Source organism: Nasonia vitripennis (genome assembly GCF_009193385.2).
Source record: "Nasonia vitripennis strain AsymCx chromosome 2 unlocalized genomic scaffold, Nvit_psr_1.1 chr2_random0010, whole genome shotgun sequence".
Classification (NCBI taxonomy): Eukaryota; Metazoa; Arthropoda; class Insecta; order Hymenoptera; family Pteromalidae; genus Nasonia; species Nasonia vitripennis.
Genome location: NW_022279617.1, coordinates 2,124,248 through 2,140,207, shown reverse-complemented (window position 1 = coordinate 2,140,207; position 15,960 = coordinate 2,124,248). Strand labels below are relative to the sequence as shown.

Here is a 15,960-nt window from a genome sequence, read left to right as displayed (position 1 = left end):
TAGAGCATTATGTAAGATGAAAAGAATTTGATGATGAACTCACTCAGTATGTAGATGGTAGATATTTAAGCCCAATGGAAGCTGCTTGGCGTCTACAAGGATATCCTCTTTGTGGTAAAATACCCGCTGTAGAACGTTTAGGAATCCATACAAAAGATCAACAACATATAGTTTACAAAGAAAATAAAGAATTGCAAGCCATAAACAATAAAGAAACTACTTTAACAGCATGGTTTAAATTAAATAAGATTGATGATTTTTCAAAAACACTTAAATATGTTGAACTGCCTGAATATTTAATAAAAAATCAAAATCTTAGATAAAACGTTCACGTTCTTCTCAATACAATACTATTGCTTGACTTAATATCGTATCACCAAAAGATACTGAGAGATTTTTTTTTAAATTAATACTAAATCGAGCAAGAGGTCCAACTTCATTTGAAGATTTGAAAAATCATAAAGATGTAGAGTATCAAACATATAAAGACGCAGCACTTGCAATGGGCTTAATAGAAGATGATTCACATATTTTTATTATTTTTGAAGAAGCTTGTCACATCATGTTACCATTTCAATTACGTAAATTTTTTGCATGGTTTATTTTAGCAGAAAACATACAGGGTAATACAATTTGGAACAAATTTAAAAATTATTTCACCGAAGATTTTAAGATAAATAAAGAGAATAATGCTCTATCTCATATTCAAATTATATCAGAGAATGAAGAAAAATCTTGCAAAGATTTTAGTTTATCAGAACCAAATAGTATTATTAATGATGATGCAACATCTATAGATAATGTCTTACAAAGTGCCGATATCTTTAAATGTATGTTTAATCAATTGACCGATGATCAAAAGGCAATTTTTGAAGAGTTAGTTGACAATAAACACAAAATTTATTTCATTGATATACCTGGAGGTTCGGGAAAAACGTTTTTATATAAAACATTAATTTATTATTACATGCCATTATATATATATATATATATATATATATATATTATTTAGAAAACACTAAAAGCAGATTCGTCTTAGTACATCATATATTAAGAAACGCCAACGGCTAGAACAAAAAAAGGGGACCTCCAGCCCATTGACTCCGACGCCAAGAATAATAGGAAGACGCAAGGCAGCAAACTCTAAGAAATAATTACAAAAGGATATAGCAACTGTTATAAATTATACATGATACAAAAACAACGGAGACGTTAGTAAAAAAAGTTAAAATTAAATTTGACAAAAACTGCTAAATGGAATTCAAAATGACTAGGACAAACTAAGAGAGAAAAGATGCGGGCGGATAAGACTAAACATGAGACATTCAGGAAATTCTTTTCATTTTAAGATTTATTTTGAACCACACAAAAACAAATACATATGAGTACATAAAAATGCAAAAAAACGACACTCTAACACACAGACTCATACGAAATACGGACAATAAGCATAGTACGCAGTACAGAAAACATTATGACAAAGTATCGCACGCAGAACGCAATTACAAAATCTTAAAATAAGTCGGCGTCGCTCATCGCTGGACAGCACTTGCTGCCGGGAATGCGGATCCAGTTCTGTAAACAAAACAAAAATTTCTTATTAGCCACAATCATTTAAAGAGCTGACACAACAAAAAAAAAACATAAATACTTAGACCCTTGCCCCGGAGACGCTTCATATGGGGTGGATGATCAAAGCGGCAACGGCAGATCGAGCAGATCCTCCAGGCCGCGTGATCCTCCCAGGACTCGTGGTGACATTCAATCCAGGAGTCGGGGAAGGACTCCCGAACAACAGGGGACCGGGAATCAAAGACGAACTGCAAAAGAAAATAAGATTAAATATACCGAGCAACAATGAGAGGTCAACTTTATATATATATATATAAAAAACACTACATCTTACCCTGTCATAATCACGGTAGTACTCCCGCTCGATGGTCGGAGGAGTGTGGCTTGGCTGACGGCATAAGGGGCAAAAAGACCCAATGTCAATCCACCAGGGAGTCTGCGTATGGCAAGGTAGAGTAAATAAAGGACTCTTCCTCCGGGAAGTCCTCAAAATCAGAAGCCGGAAAGGGCGGTGGCGTAGCCGGGACCTGACGGTCGGCCTATAAAAAAAACACAAATAGGAGAAAGTAATACCCAAAAAGGGGAACATCACACATTGGATAATTTAAACAAAAAAAAAACGAAACTTACCCAGCCTACAGGCTTTTATGGGACCCAGGCAGGACGACGTCAACTAAGGACACGAACCACTGGATCGAAGATCGGAGCCAGAGTAGAGATCACAGCCCTCACAAACCGAACCAGGACACCAGCACAAAGCACTACTGTGGCGAACATCTCGAACAGGTAGGAAAATCACGGAAGAGCGGAAGGTGAGAAACTGAGTGCGGAATGAGCGGTCCGGGGCTTTTTAAAGGGATACGGGTAGGCGAACCCCGAGAAGGACCGAGGGGGCGAAGAAAAGTGAGAAACCAATCGGGCGACAAATTTTCCTAGTAGACCCAAAGGAAGGGACTCACCCCCCCAAAGAGAACCAATTAGAGGAAAACGCCACGGTCAAGAAGTGAGAATAAGGAGGTACGCCCACCGCAACGACCAAAAATCGGAGAGGGAGAGACCCCGCGACAACGTTTATTTGTGTAAAAATTTGTTGTGTTTGGTAGTGTTTGTTTGCTGTGTGTTGTTCGATACTCCCGTTTCAAAAGAGATGCGATCGAGTCCCGGTGCCAGTTAGCCTCGCGCTAGCGTGCACGACTCCCGTTCAGGTAAAAAAAAATTGTTTTAACCTGTTTTTGTAAAAACTTTCTTTTTTTTGTGCTCAGTTTTCAGAGCACTGTCTTAGTTTTATTTTCTCTTTTTTTGTTGATTTTTGTGCGTGTTGTTGTATATGAGTATTTTTTGTTTGTTTGTGTGTGTTCAATGTGTAAGGTTTTTTGTCTTTATTTTCTCTTATTTTCAATTACAAAAAGAATTTTTTTCCCTGTGAATACATAAAAACATTATTCATTCATTTTTTCTTGTTTTGATGACTAATCCCAGATTTCTTCTGTCTCGCTGTCACGATCTTCTTTCCATCCGTAATTTAGTAGTTCCAACCTGTCTGCATAGGTTGTCCCCATCTCCTCTTCTTGGGCTTGTTGGTCCCATAAGTTAAAGAGATATTGCTGGACCATCCTTCCGTTGACCTGGTCCTGCCTAGCTCGGGCCTCCGGGTCATTTCCTTCATATTCCCAGAGTCCGAGGTCCTCCTCTTCTTCTCTCTCCCGGGGATAGGTTGGATATTGATTTTCTTTGTACTGGTTCCTTACGTCCTCCTTGGGATAGCGCTTCAGGGCACGTCTGATGTCTGCTTCCCATGCCAAATCTGAATTCATCGCGCACCCCTGATAAATTGCCCTGTGGGCCTGAGAATCATGGTCACACCTCCGGAATCGGTGTGCTGCCGGTTCGTAGTTTCCTCCATGGAGAGCGTGCGTTTCTCGATGCCCTTCTATTCTCGCGTGCTTGTGTCCCGAATAGCAGAGTAGGGCCTTCTCTACTTCCTCGGTTTCGCTCCGCTTCCTCTTTAAACTCCTCGGTGCCATGGTTCTGCGGTGTGGTTGGGTCCTTCTCGACGGTCAGCTGAATTCGTAATGACCTTTCGGCCTGCATCTACCCCTCGGCTTTTTAGCGGGGGCGTGTTCTTCAGATCCTTCAGGCCCATGCGCACGTACTAGTGTCACTCCAAAGTGGGGGTAAGGTGTTGCTTGCTAGTTTTCCGTGCTGTCTCTCTTCTTTTTCTCTTTTCCATAGGGGAGTTTCTTTTCGTTTTTCCTTTTTTTCTGATTGGTCTCCCTCTTCTTTCCTTTGTGCACTCCTTTCCTTTTGACTTGTAGCTGGTCCTGTCATCCAGTCTCCTTTTTTCTCTCATTTTCCTTCGAACTTTCGTACGGAGCATTTCAAGATGTCGCTCTCCACTTTAACAGTGATTTGCGTAATTTCCATCTTTTGACCTGTTGGTGGTGTGTGTGGTTCACGCGTCGCTCGGTTCCTAACCGCACCGACGACGTTGAACTTAGGGTGGTTGTTCCGCCGCCTACCCCGGCATCATCTTCTTCTGAGAGTGCGCAATCTTCGTCCTCCGTCTCATCGGACGGTTCCGTATCTGTTCCATCTTCAGCGGTATGTTACGTCGGATTTAATCTTTTCAGACCAAATCCGTTCGTTTTAATTCTAGAAATTTTCTCGGTAGAAAATCTCTAGAATGTACGTCACTCCTTTCTACCCTTACGTTGCCGCAAATAGATAGGGATGAGCTTTATTGTTCGATAAATAAAATACCCGGAAAAAGAAAGGTTTGTTTAGAGAAAGTGAAAACTTGTTAAGAGAAATTAGGCAGATTTCAAAGTATTTAGGTTTTGTAGATTTGTTATACCTCAATGTTATTTTTGACTAAACTTTAGGGCAACTGTTAAACAGGCACAAGTCCTGAATAGTCACTTGCAAAGTAAGTATATTTTTTTTTTTAGGGACGAAATAAAGTTACCCGATTTTTTTTTTAGTATTTTTCACTTAGCACTGTGATAAACTGGATACTAATATCCTGATCGGCAGTATAAATACTGTAGTAGTTATTAGTTACGCAACTCTAAATGAAAGATTTGTTGTCAACCGGAACTTGACTCTACTCTTAGCGGAAGAAATGATATTAAATCTCACAGTGGTAGATGTAAAGGAAGAAATAGTTAGAGATAGGTGTTGATATACTTTACTTACTTTTGGTTGTGATGTGGGCTGCTGATGAACTCACACAGAGTTATTGATGACGTGTAATGAATGTAATAATTTTTGGAGCGCGTTAGTGGTTGGGAAAACTTGTAGAAATAGCGACACACTGAGTTGAGTTTAAAAGATTTTCTTTATGTAATAATCTGACAGAAAAAAAAGAATACAAGAATAGTTTTACGGACTGAGCGCAAAATTGTATGTATAAATGCAAAAGGCGGACTGAGCGCGTGATGTAAAAATACGGACTGAGCGCAAGATCGTATGTATAAATTCAAAAGGCGGGCTGAGCGCGTGATGTAAAAATGTGGACTGAGCGCGTATATCGTGAGCGAGCACGAGAGAACTTCCGAGCTACTAGAGAGCCGGGACCGGAGTGATTTCTGTGTGCCCCCTCGGAAAACTCATCACCTTAGGCCCATCCCTCTATGCCCCTCCGAGGAGATCCTTAGAGCGATTTCCCAATAAGAGAAAGAGATTTTCCGGGACTCCTCTTACGCATGGGTCCGAAGACCCCCTTCTTTGACTAAATTTTTCGGGGAGAGGGTGATGTAGTTTCCCGTCCCTGAGATAGATAGTGACGCTTGTACTATTTTTTTACGAGTGATGTTTAAATATTTATAAAGAATTGTTAATTTAGCTGTTTACTATTTTATATAGTAATATACTAATTATTATACATTGAGAGTTAAATATTTTAAGTTTTAGTGATTATGACATTACTTTTCTTTAAGTAAATCTGGAAAATCAACAGCAGATGCAGTAATTTAATAGTAGTTTTGTTAATAATGATGTTTAGCAATTCTTTATAAATATAGTTCTAAGATTTTACAGTATTAAATGGTTTTAGGTGTAACACGCGAAAGTAACGCTTGCACAGTTTTGATGAGATTTCAAAATATTCACAACGAATGGTTAAATAAAGGCATTTTGTTGAAAGGTACATATAGGGTACGATTTTGTATAATATTGCTAATATTTATAACCAATTTCTTTAAGACAAATATCTGTATTATAAAATTTTGTTTATTTAATAATTAGATTGTTAGTAAATTATATTGAACGACTCATTGTGAATATTTATATACGCAGTATAATATTTCGTCATTTTAATATATTTAACTATTGCAAGAGGAAACCAGGGAATAAGAGAGAAGGAGACCAAACTATTATGGGGTCGCTTCGCAAAAGTGGACTGCTTTTTCCGTCGAAGATCGCCAGATCCGCTTGGCGGAACGGACGAGACCTATGTGGGGACTTCCTCCGAGTGGGGGTAAGCCGCCATGTTGGTGAGGGGAACTCGCCGCCTGCGCGCGGCCAGAAAGTCGTTGGCTCTCGAGTCGTACACATGTACCTACCTCACCTCTGACTAATAAACTTATATCTTCTAGAAGTCCTGGCTTCATCATTTGCCTCTCCGAACATCTCCTAGAGGAAGTGGGACTATACCCAGGTCCAGCAGGACCCAGAATCTCCCACATTGGTGACCCCGACTAGGAGAGGACAACACGGGACTTCGCAGCATCTTCACCGGTCTCATGCTGTGCGCCCGCTAGCTGATCCCGGGACTTGGCTTCGCGGTTCGCCTGTTCAGGCGACCGCCCCGCAGCAAATCTTCGGCCTCTTCGCCGCGGTCAGCCTATGCAGGCGACCGCTCTGCCGCGGAAAAATATCGCCGTGGTCAGCCTGTCTAGACGACCGCCTTTCGACGGAACATCGTTGCCGCGGCCAGCCTATCTAGGCGACCGCCTTTCGACGGAACGTCGTTGCCGCGGCCAGCCTGCCCAGGCGACCGCCTTTCAGCGCAGCAGCATCTTCAGCAACTCTTCAAAGCGCAGCATCACCGTCACCGTGGCAGCCCAGCAACTACCATGACATCGACTCGGGAGCCTTGGGACCTGCCTCGCTCATCTTGTCGCATCATTCAGCGCCCCAGGTATTTTCTCGACTAGCTAGTGCGTTCGTTCAGAATTTTTTTTCTTTTCTCTCATACACGTAGTCTGCACGAGGTATGCATACTTTTTTATTTGTGTTCAGTGCCTGCGTGCACGCTTGCGTTATTCACTCTTTAAACCTCGTGACAGAATTCTAGCTAGCTGCGTTAGGTCCTATGCCCCTGCGTAGTGTGGCTCAAGATCCGTTTACGATTAGTAGCGTTCATTTTGTGAGGTGCCTGCGTGTAGGCAATTTTGGCAATCTTGAGCAGGTTTTTCCCAGTGTTTATGAGCGCCAGCGGGCACTCTGCGATCAACAGTCAGTCTCCTAGTAAGACTCGATCAGGCACAATTTTCGGCTCCAACATGACTCTGGTGCACAGCGATTCTGAGGATGAAGTCCATGGCAAGGAGACCTCTGGCAAGGACAAACCATCCTCTAACCAACCCATCTTTGATCCTCAGACTCTTTTAGAAATCACTCTAACTAATCTTAAAATCGAAATTCCCAATTTGATTAAAGGAGCAGTTGCTCCGCTGCAGGCTCAGATCGACAATCTGTCGGATAGGCTTCATTTGCAAACTTCTCCTGCGTCCTGCTCTGAAAATAACAGAGCCTTTGCTCTCAGCACCTCAAACCAGTTGCAGCGCTCTCTCAATCCAATGCTCCTGGCAGCTCTGTCCCAGCAGACTTGATTCCGACAAATACTGACGTTTCTCGTCCTCACTCAGATGCCTTTCTGGCTCAAAAAATCAATCCAGGTCCTTTCTGGACTCACAATCCAGAAGGCTGGTTCGTAGGTCTCGAAATCAACTTCGAGACTCTCACATCACTGATGACAAGCTTAAATTCGCCACTCTTTGGCTCAGCTTGAGCAGAGATGTTGCCCTTAGAATTGATAGTACTATTCGTAACCTACCCCTCGAAGGCAGATACGAGGTGGTTAAACAAGCTCTACTAAAAGAGTTCTCTGACACTGTTGAACAGCGTCTTGACAAGCTTTTCGAGAGAAGCGCTCTTGGTAGCAAGAAACCTTCTGACCTTCTCAAGGAAATGTATATTCACGCCGGTCCCAACATCGATAAGGACGGTGTGCGTAGTTGTTGGAGGAAACTCCTTCCCAAGGACGTGCAGTTTGCGATCGCGTCGTTAACCGATCTTCCCGACGACAAGCTATTTGAGCTTGCGGACAGGATTCATCACATTCATAACTCCGTCCCAGATCAACGTCTCGATGCGGTAGAAGTGGATAGATCTATTTCTTCAGTCGACTTTCAAGACTTCAGCAAGCGCCTTGCCAGCTTAGAGAAGACTCTGCGCGAGTCCCGCAACTCTTCTCGCTCTAATAACGACTCCAATAGATTAAGGAGCAAGAGCCGCAACTCTAAGTCCCGCAAGAGTGCTTAAGGGTTATGTTTGGCGCACACTAAGTACCCAGACAATCCCACCTCCTGCAGGGATTGGTGTGCTAAAAATGCCGAGTGGAAGGCAAAAAACCAATAAGACCTGCGGACTTGAAGACCGTCTGTCATGGTCACTCCTCTAAGCGTCTCCACATCCAAGACCTCATATCTGGCCAATTTTTTCTTATAGATACAGGAGCAGACATCTCTCTGCTCCCTGCTGTAAATAGTATTAGATCTAAGCCCGATAGTCTTAAGTTATTTGCGGCCAATGGCACCAAAATTAATACGTATGGCGAATCTCATCGCACGCTAGATCTTGGTCTTCGCCGTCCATTTGCGTGGAATTTTTGCATCGCCGAGGTTCCGTCCGCTATAATTGGTGCTGACCTTCTGTCTCACCATGGTCCCATAGTCGACCTGGCTAACCGGCGACTGGTTGACACCCGGACGAACATCTCATCTGCAGCGACTCTCAGAGCAGCACCCCTCGTTGCTGTCTCCACAATCTCGCCTAATAGCGAGCATGTTCAGCTGCTAGCTGAATTTCCAGAAATCACTGGTCCCGCTAGAGCTGGCCTTAGTGGTAAAGCTGATGTTTATCATCACATTTATACCACGGGTCCTCCCGTTTCTCAACGCCCGCGTCGGCTTCATCCCGACAAGCTCAGAGCCGCTAAGGCCGAGTTTCGTGCGTGGCAAGAAGCAGGTATCTGCAGACCTGGTAGCGGTCCCTGGGCCAGCCCTTTGCACATGGCGCAAAAAAAGGATGGTTCACCCAGACCTTGCGGTGATTATACAAGTCTTAATGCGATTACTATTCCGGACAAATATCCTACCTCGCATCTCTATGATTGCAGTAGCAATCTTCATGGTAAAAAGATCTTTTCCTCTCTCGATCTTCATAAGGCATTCAATCAAATTCCGATTGCGCCTGAGGACATCGAGAAAACGGCTATTATAACGCCTTTCGGTTTATTTGAATTTTTATTTATGCCGTTTGGTCTTCGCAATACAAACCAAACGTTCCAACGTTATATCAATCGTGCTCTGGGGGATTTAGACTTCGTCTACATATACATTGACGATATCCTCATTGCTTCCGACTCTCTTGAGCAACATCATAAGCATCTGCGCACCGTGTTCGAGCGTTTGAAGAAGTACCGTCTTCGGCTCAACGTTGACAAAAGCGTCTTCATAGTCGAGGAACTCGAGTTTCTTGGTTATCTTATCAACACACGGGGAATCAAGCTTACTCGAGCCAATAGATGCCGTCATGAAATTTCCAAAACCTCGCACGATTGTAGAACTTCGCCGCTTCTTAGGGATGGTGAATTTTTATCACCGTAATCTTCCGAAAGCAGCCACTTCTCAGGCTCCTCTCAACGCTTTCTTTCGCGACTCCCGCAAAAACGACAAGCGTTTGATCCAATGGACCCCTGAAGCTGACGAAGCCTTTGAAAAAGTCAGATCTGAATTTGCTGAAGCCGCACTCCTGGTGCATCCTCGCTCAGGTGCAGACCTTCGCATCGTATCCGATGCTTCAGATTTTGCAGTAGGCGCTGTTCTTGAACAGAAATCGCTCGACGGCGTCTGGGAACCTTTAGCCTTCTTCTCTCAGAAGCTTTCCCCTTCGCAACAGCGTTACAGCGCGTACGATCGCGAGCTTACCGCCATTTACGAAGCCATCAAGTATTTTGCACACATCGTTGAAGGTTGCGATTTCTATGTTCTAACAGATCACAAACCACTTGTATATGCGTTCTTACAAAAAGCAGATAAAGTTCCATCTCGTCGTGTGCGACAGCTAAACTACATTTCGCAATTCACTACACGCATCAAGTACGTTAGGGGTGTCGACAACACCGTAGCTGACTCTCTTTCGAGAATCGAATCAGTACGTTTCCCTCTAGAGTTCGATCTCGAGGAACTTGCAGCGGCGCAAGAGACTGATAAACAGCTTCAGGAGATACGCTAGTCACCTGATCACTTACTCACTGTCCCTGAAGCGCATTCAGTTCGGTACAAATAACACAACGATATGTTGTGATTTAACGGGTGAAACTCTTCGACCTTTTGTACCGGTTTCCATGCGAGAATCCGCCTTCGCGTTCTTTCACAATCCAGCTCATCCTGGGCCCAAGGTCACTGATCGCCTGATCAGACAGAGATATGTCTGGCCAGCGATGCATCGCGATATTGCCAACTGGTGCAAGCATTGCCTCCACTGTCAGCAATCTAAAATATCACGTCATGTCAAGCTCATGTCTAGTCAATTCGTAGCATCAGATGGTCGCTTTGACCACGTGCACATTGACATTGTTGGTCCTTTACCAATCAAGGATGGCTTGCAATACATTTTGACCATGATTGACAGGTTTTCCAGGTGGATCGAGGCTGTTCCTCTCCCCGAAACCTCTGCTCAAACGGACGCACGAGCTTTCTTCGACACTTGGGTTGCGAGGTATGGCGCACCCAAGGTCATCACATCCGATCAAGGTTCGCAATTTGAATCTCGGCTTTTTTCTGCTCTTCTCTCTCTCTCTCTCATAGGATGCGAACGGATTCGCACCACCGCCTATCATCCCACCGCTAACGGCATGATAGAGCGTTGCCACCGCTGTATGAAGGCTGCAATCATGTGCCACAACGACATGTCATATTCGGGCTGATACCAAGGCTTCCCCTGCGGAATTCTTGTTCGGTACGACCTTACGCTTACCGGGTGAATTTTTCATACCCGAAGATCAGACACCTGATCCCAATTTCTTCTTAGAACAATATCGGGAATATATGCGTCAAATTCGACCTATACCCGTCGCTCATAATTATAAAAAGTGCGCATTTTATTATAAAGATTTATATACATGTACCCACGTATTCATGCGCAACATGGCAAAAAAAGCGTTAGAAAGGCAGTTCAGGACCGTTTAAGATTGTTAAGCGAGTTTCCGATCGCGTCTTTGACATTGATGTAAACGGTACCACGAAAAGCGTCACAGCTGAGTTATTGAAACCAGCTTATCATATTCCAGATGATCTCGACGAACTAGTCCCTTTAGATAGTACTAATTGTAATCAGCCACTATCTAGTCCCAGTGATACACCTAGTTGTAACCCTTCCGATACTAATCGTCCAGCTTTAAAAACGTATTCACGTAAAAAAGTATCTTTTTAAATTGTAAAATGTATGGTAAGTACCTACATACATATACATATACATATATTAAAAATTTAATCTTTCTTATAACGATAAGAAAGATTAAATTAAACATAATAAGTTTATTAATAACATTGAAAAAAAGGATAGATATTCTAACTTATTTTCAATCATATTTTAAAACGATCGTATTTTGTCTCGACTTTCTGGGAAAATGTTTTTCCGTGAAATGTTGAGCAGCTCGCTCGTTCGAGAAGTCCGGGAATTTCGCGACTCCAGATCAGCGTTAGTGGAGTATACAGCCAAACATTGCAACTCCGATCAAAAACATTAGACTTTTTTTTTTCTCACAGTAATACAGTAGGTCTGCAAGAGTACAGTCGACTATCAGTTCAGACGTGAGTGCGTTAAAGGAAGAATACATGGTTATATTAATGTGCAATACATGAGTGCTTAATATTTTACGTTACTAGACTCGATAATTGCATTACTATTGTTACGGAGTGGTGGTGGGTTACGTCCGTGACACTATAAAAATGTCGTGTTTTATAAATGGATGTAAATCAAAAATAAAAAAAAAGGACAACGACAGTGAACTGCGTATAGCTATGTTTAGGGCCACATCAATAATACACTAGGATTTTGTGCAGACTTTCTACGCATCGATAAGTATCTATTTAATGACGATGTAATATATTTGTTTTATAGGATGAAATTTTTCGTTTGTGGCAAAAAGCTATTCCAAACGGCAATTCGTTGCGAAAGCACCATCGCATGTGTGAACTTCATTTTAAAAAAGATGAAGTCGAGAAAGAATTCATCCACGTTCTTCCCGATGGCAGTAGATATACATTGCCAAAGGATAAATGTTCCCTAAAAAAAGGTTCGGTGCCGTCTATTTTTCCATTAATTGAGAAAGAAACCAATGCAGAAGATCGACAACCAGTATGCTGTGCTGTAGTCTCTGTAGAAGTTAATTATTTTCCGAAAGCAATTGGTGCATGCAGTATGTGGTTTTATATAAATATTAATAATAATTATTTTATAGTAGTTTGCGAACAGGTGAACAGATATTTATTTTTATATGCTTCCACACCGTATATCGAAAAGTACAGTATGTTATCGGTTTATAAAGAAGCACAGTTGAAAAGTTTTTATTAAAGCTAGCACATTTAAACGTGGTAAACCATCAGAGCTAAATATTTTCGCGAAGATCACTGCACCTGCTTGCAGTTACTAGCAGAATTTGCAATCCAGCGTTGAAAAGTTGCACAATTTAGATCCTAAAAAAAATGTATGTATGATTTAACCACAGCGAGTTTTAATCTAAGATATGTTTTTAAAAAGTGGCAAACCACATCCAGAATTTGAAATGGACTGCAGTATGTGATTTAAAAAATATGTCGGAGTATCGGAGAAAATAGCTTACCCCAAAAATTTGAATGAAACAAAAAAAAAATGAATTCGAGCCAGTAGTCTAAGAAAATGCGTAAATTACTTTTTCACGGAAATTCCGCGAGTTATGCTAGTCTTTGCTGCAAATTCGTGAGACGTGCTACGTTTTGTGTAGCATTTTTTAAATGTGCCACTTTCTGTGGGACATTCTCAATCAATAGTGCTCCTCTTTACTTGAAAATGTTAACTAATCTATAGATATTACGCGGAGTAACAATGTGTATCATAATAATTACTGTGTTAATTAATATATGTTAGATGCTTCGTCAACTAGTTCGCTGTTACCTTCAGGAAGTAGTAACCAAGAGGTCGAAGTTTTTGAAAATGCCGGAAAAGTAAGAAATGAAATAGTTAACAAAGCTGCAGAAAATACGGAATATTTACGAAGTATTAGCCAAGAGAATGTAGTCCTTGAAAATAACGGAAAGTCACGAAGTTATGAGATTACACTAGGTATATCCATTTCTGAAGTATCCTTATTGCATTAAAATCATTATGAAAACACATTATAATTTTTAGACAAAACATTTAAGGGGTCAAGCCTGGGTTAAATCCTGCAAAAAAAAACAAAAAGATATTCCTCTTACCAACAAATTTTTGATTTGATGTAATTTGAAAAAAAAATTCTATTGAAAATATATATTGCTAGCAATGTTTAATTGATATTTTTTAGATAACAAAATTTGTTGCTAATTATATTTAATTCATATTTTTTAGAAATGTCTCTCGATTGGTCCGAGGGGGCATGTTTAAGGTACATTTTAAGCCTGGATAGAGTAAAGAAGACGGTCCGGATCTTTCAAAAAGCCGTGGCAAGTGATTGAAAACACTTATTTATATAGTGAAATGTCATGAATTTTGGTCAATGATTTTACAAGGTATATACATGTTTTTTTTCGATAAAAATGGTGTATATTTTACATATTTTCAATAGATTTTTTTTTTCAAATTACATCAAATCAAAAATTTTTTGGTAAGAAGAATATTTTTTTTGCAGGATTTAACCCAGGCTTGACCCCTTAAAAGCCAATGTTTAGACGAAACTGCAATAGAGCCTGCGAAAGAATTAACGTATAGCGCTGAAATCAATTGTGAGTATTGTTCAAAGTTGCCTCAAAATGCATTTATATTTTTCTTATACAAAAAAAAATATTTGTTCATCGACAGTAATTACAACCATAATATATTTTACCTCAACAGTTACACCAACAATTGCGGATAGTTGTCGGCAACGTGGTACACTGCACGATCTTGCTGGTACTTTACGTGAATCGGAACCTCATGCGGCGAATGCACAGTTTCAAACAATCTGTAATGATCTCATCAAAAATCCTCAAGCAATTCCGTTACCTACAACGTGGATTCCACAAGTAATAAGTACTGGACTACCATGCATAATGTGGGCGGAATGGAAAAAACAATACAGTGGAATATATAAACGTATCATCCTTTTTCCGGATGAGTGTAAAAGTAATGAGTCATAAAATTATTGAGTAGGTACAGTCTAAAAATAACATTACAATAACATTAATTTATGTTTCTTTGGACAGATTTACATCGAAGAATGTCTTATTTCTATCGCCCAAATCAACAAAGTGGAAGATGTCGATGATATTAATGAATTAATATCCTTTGTTGCCCAGGCAGTGTTTCCTTGCCAGAAAATTGACGGCATAAAGAAGTATAATATTTTTTTATGTCACTATAATTATTTACCTTGCATTTGTTTCAATATCCGTGAAAAATCTATTACTAATATTCGTATCTCAATTTTCAGAGCACCGACTTGCCCTGGGTATATTGTAACGAAGATTTCTGCACCTGGTCCAAAATTAAGTACATGCACGGATTGCACAATTCTACGACAGAATCGAAAGAAGATACTTACTGCTACTGATCAGATTCGCAAGCTTAGAGAATTCCGCAGAAGGTGTACGTTCCAAAGTCGTAATTATAAAAGAAACAAAAATAGAATGATAAAAAATGTATGTTTTTGCGTTGAGTAGAAGTTATTAATTTAACAGGATGAATAATCAACTATATAACTTTATTATGACACTTATAATTCTATGAATTTCAGATTGCTGATCTGAAAGATAAAGTGCAAAGTTTGAAAAGTAAATGCGCTATGGCAGATGGGAAAGCAGTACAAAAAGCTTGTGAGTCGTTACCCGAAGGTCAACGGACTGCCGTGCAAGCATGTCTTAACGCATCAAAAGTAAAAGATAAAAGAGGTATTAGGTATACAAACCAATGGATATATGAGTGCCTTCTATTAAGAATTAAGAGTCGAAAAACGTACAATCATTTACGCAATCATAATATATTAGTGTTGCCATCTTTACAAACATTAAATCGCTACATGAGAGAAATAAAAAGTTCTTATGGTTTCGATGCGAAAACTTTGGATGTTTTGAAGACAAAAGTCGAGTCCATAGATCAATCAGATGTACATGGTAAGTGTTAATTAAAAATTGATATAATTGTAATTATTTTTAATTGAATAAATAATAACGAAAGGTGCGCAATATTTACAGACTGCGTTAATAAAATAACGAAAAGTAGGTAGTAATTCTCTTTGCTCCATGCATTGAATTCCGTAATATATGCAATGCATTTACTTGTTAAAGTTATATTTTAATCACTGCATGCGTGAATATGTAATGAAACCTCTGTGCTTAGGCTCTAACAGAGTAACAGTTTCAATGTCTTTACGATCGTTATCGGCGGCTATAATTATTTGCTGCTTTTTATGTATTTAAAGTCACTAATTCGAAATACTTCATGATGAAATTAACGTGCGCCCTACTACTCTTTATCACGAACGAATACAAATTCAAGGAAAGTTTACGAGGAAGCTTGGCTATAATTATTTAATATTACTTTTTCATATATTGTGTTTGACTCTGTCGATCTTCCTGATTAGGCAGTATTACTTGAGCCGATAAGTACAGCCGACCCAGGGATGTATGATCATACGAGTCTTATATATCGTTCTACTACCCCTACTTACGGAAAATATTTATCGTCATATTAATCGGAAATGACAGAAAAATGTTCATTCAGTTATTTGGCGGGCCTGAAGGTTTTGTGTCCCCTATAATATGTTTGTAATTTGAGCGAACGATATTGGTCCCCGAGTGAGTGGTGTCAAGTTAAAGGCCCGAAATCCGAACAAAAATTTATAATCAAAGGCAGAAGTTAAATTTTACGTACGCAAAACGTTAACCG

The 15,960-nt window shown here is 40.4% G+C and overlaps 1 protein-coding gene across 2 annotated transcripts; it reads right to left on the bottom strand.

Moving 5' to 3' along the window:
• Positions 1-1,342: 1,342 nt before the first annotated feature.
• Positions 1,343-2,841, bottom strand: LOC116416551. 2 transcript variants are annotated; one of them, XR_004226932.1, is made up of 3 exons: positions 2,203-2,841; positions 1,907-2,111; positions 1,343-1,820 (listed from the first exon to the last, which is right to left on the bottom strand). XR_004226932.1 is itself a non-coding variant. In XM_031925420.1 (2 exons), exons 1-2 carry the CDS (start codon positions 2,159-2,161, stop codon positions 1,611-1,613), a joined length of 465 nt encoding a protein of 154 aa, XP_031781280.1. In that variant the 5' UTR covers positions 2,162-2,841; the 3' UTR covers positions 1,343-1,610. The 2 variants fall into 2 exon arrangements, 1 of the variants encoding a protein (XP_031781280.1); XM_031925420.1 differs by having other exon boundaries at positions 1,907-2,841.
• Between the last annotated feature and the right edge of the window lie 13,119 nt (positions 2,842-15,960).

Coding starts and splice junctions, on each gene's coding strand:
- LOC116416551 (XM_031925420.1), bottom strand. CDS start 2,161: ATGTTCCCCTTTTTGGGTATTACTTTCTCCTATTTGTGTTTTTTTTAT. Junction 1,821..1,906: donor ACTACCGTGATTATGACAGG/GTAAGATGTAGT, acceptor TTTCTTTTGCAG/TTCGTCTTTGATTCCCGGTC.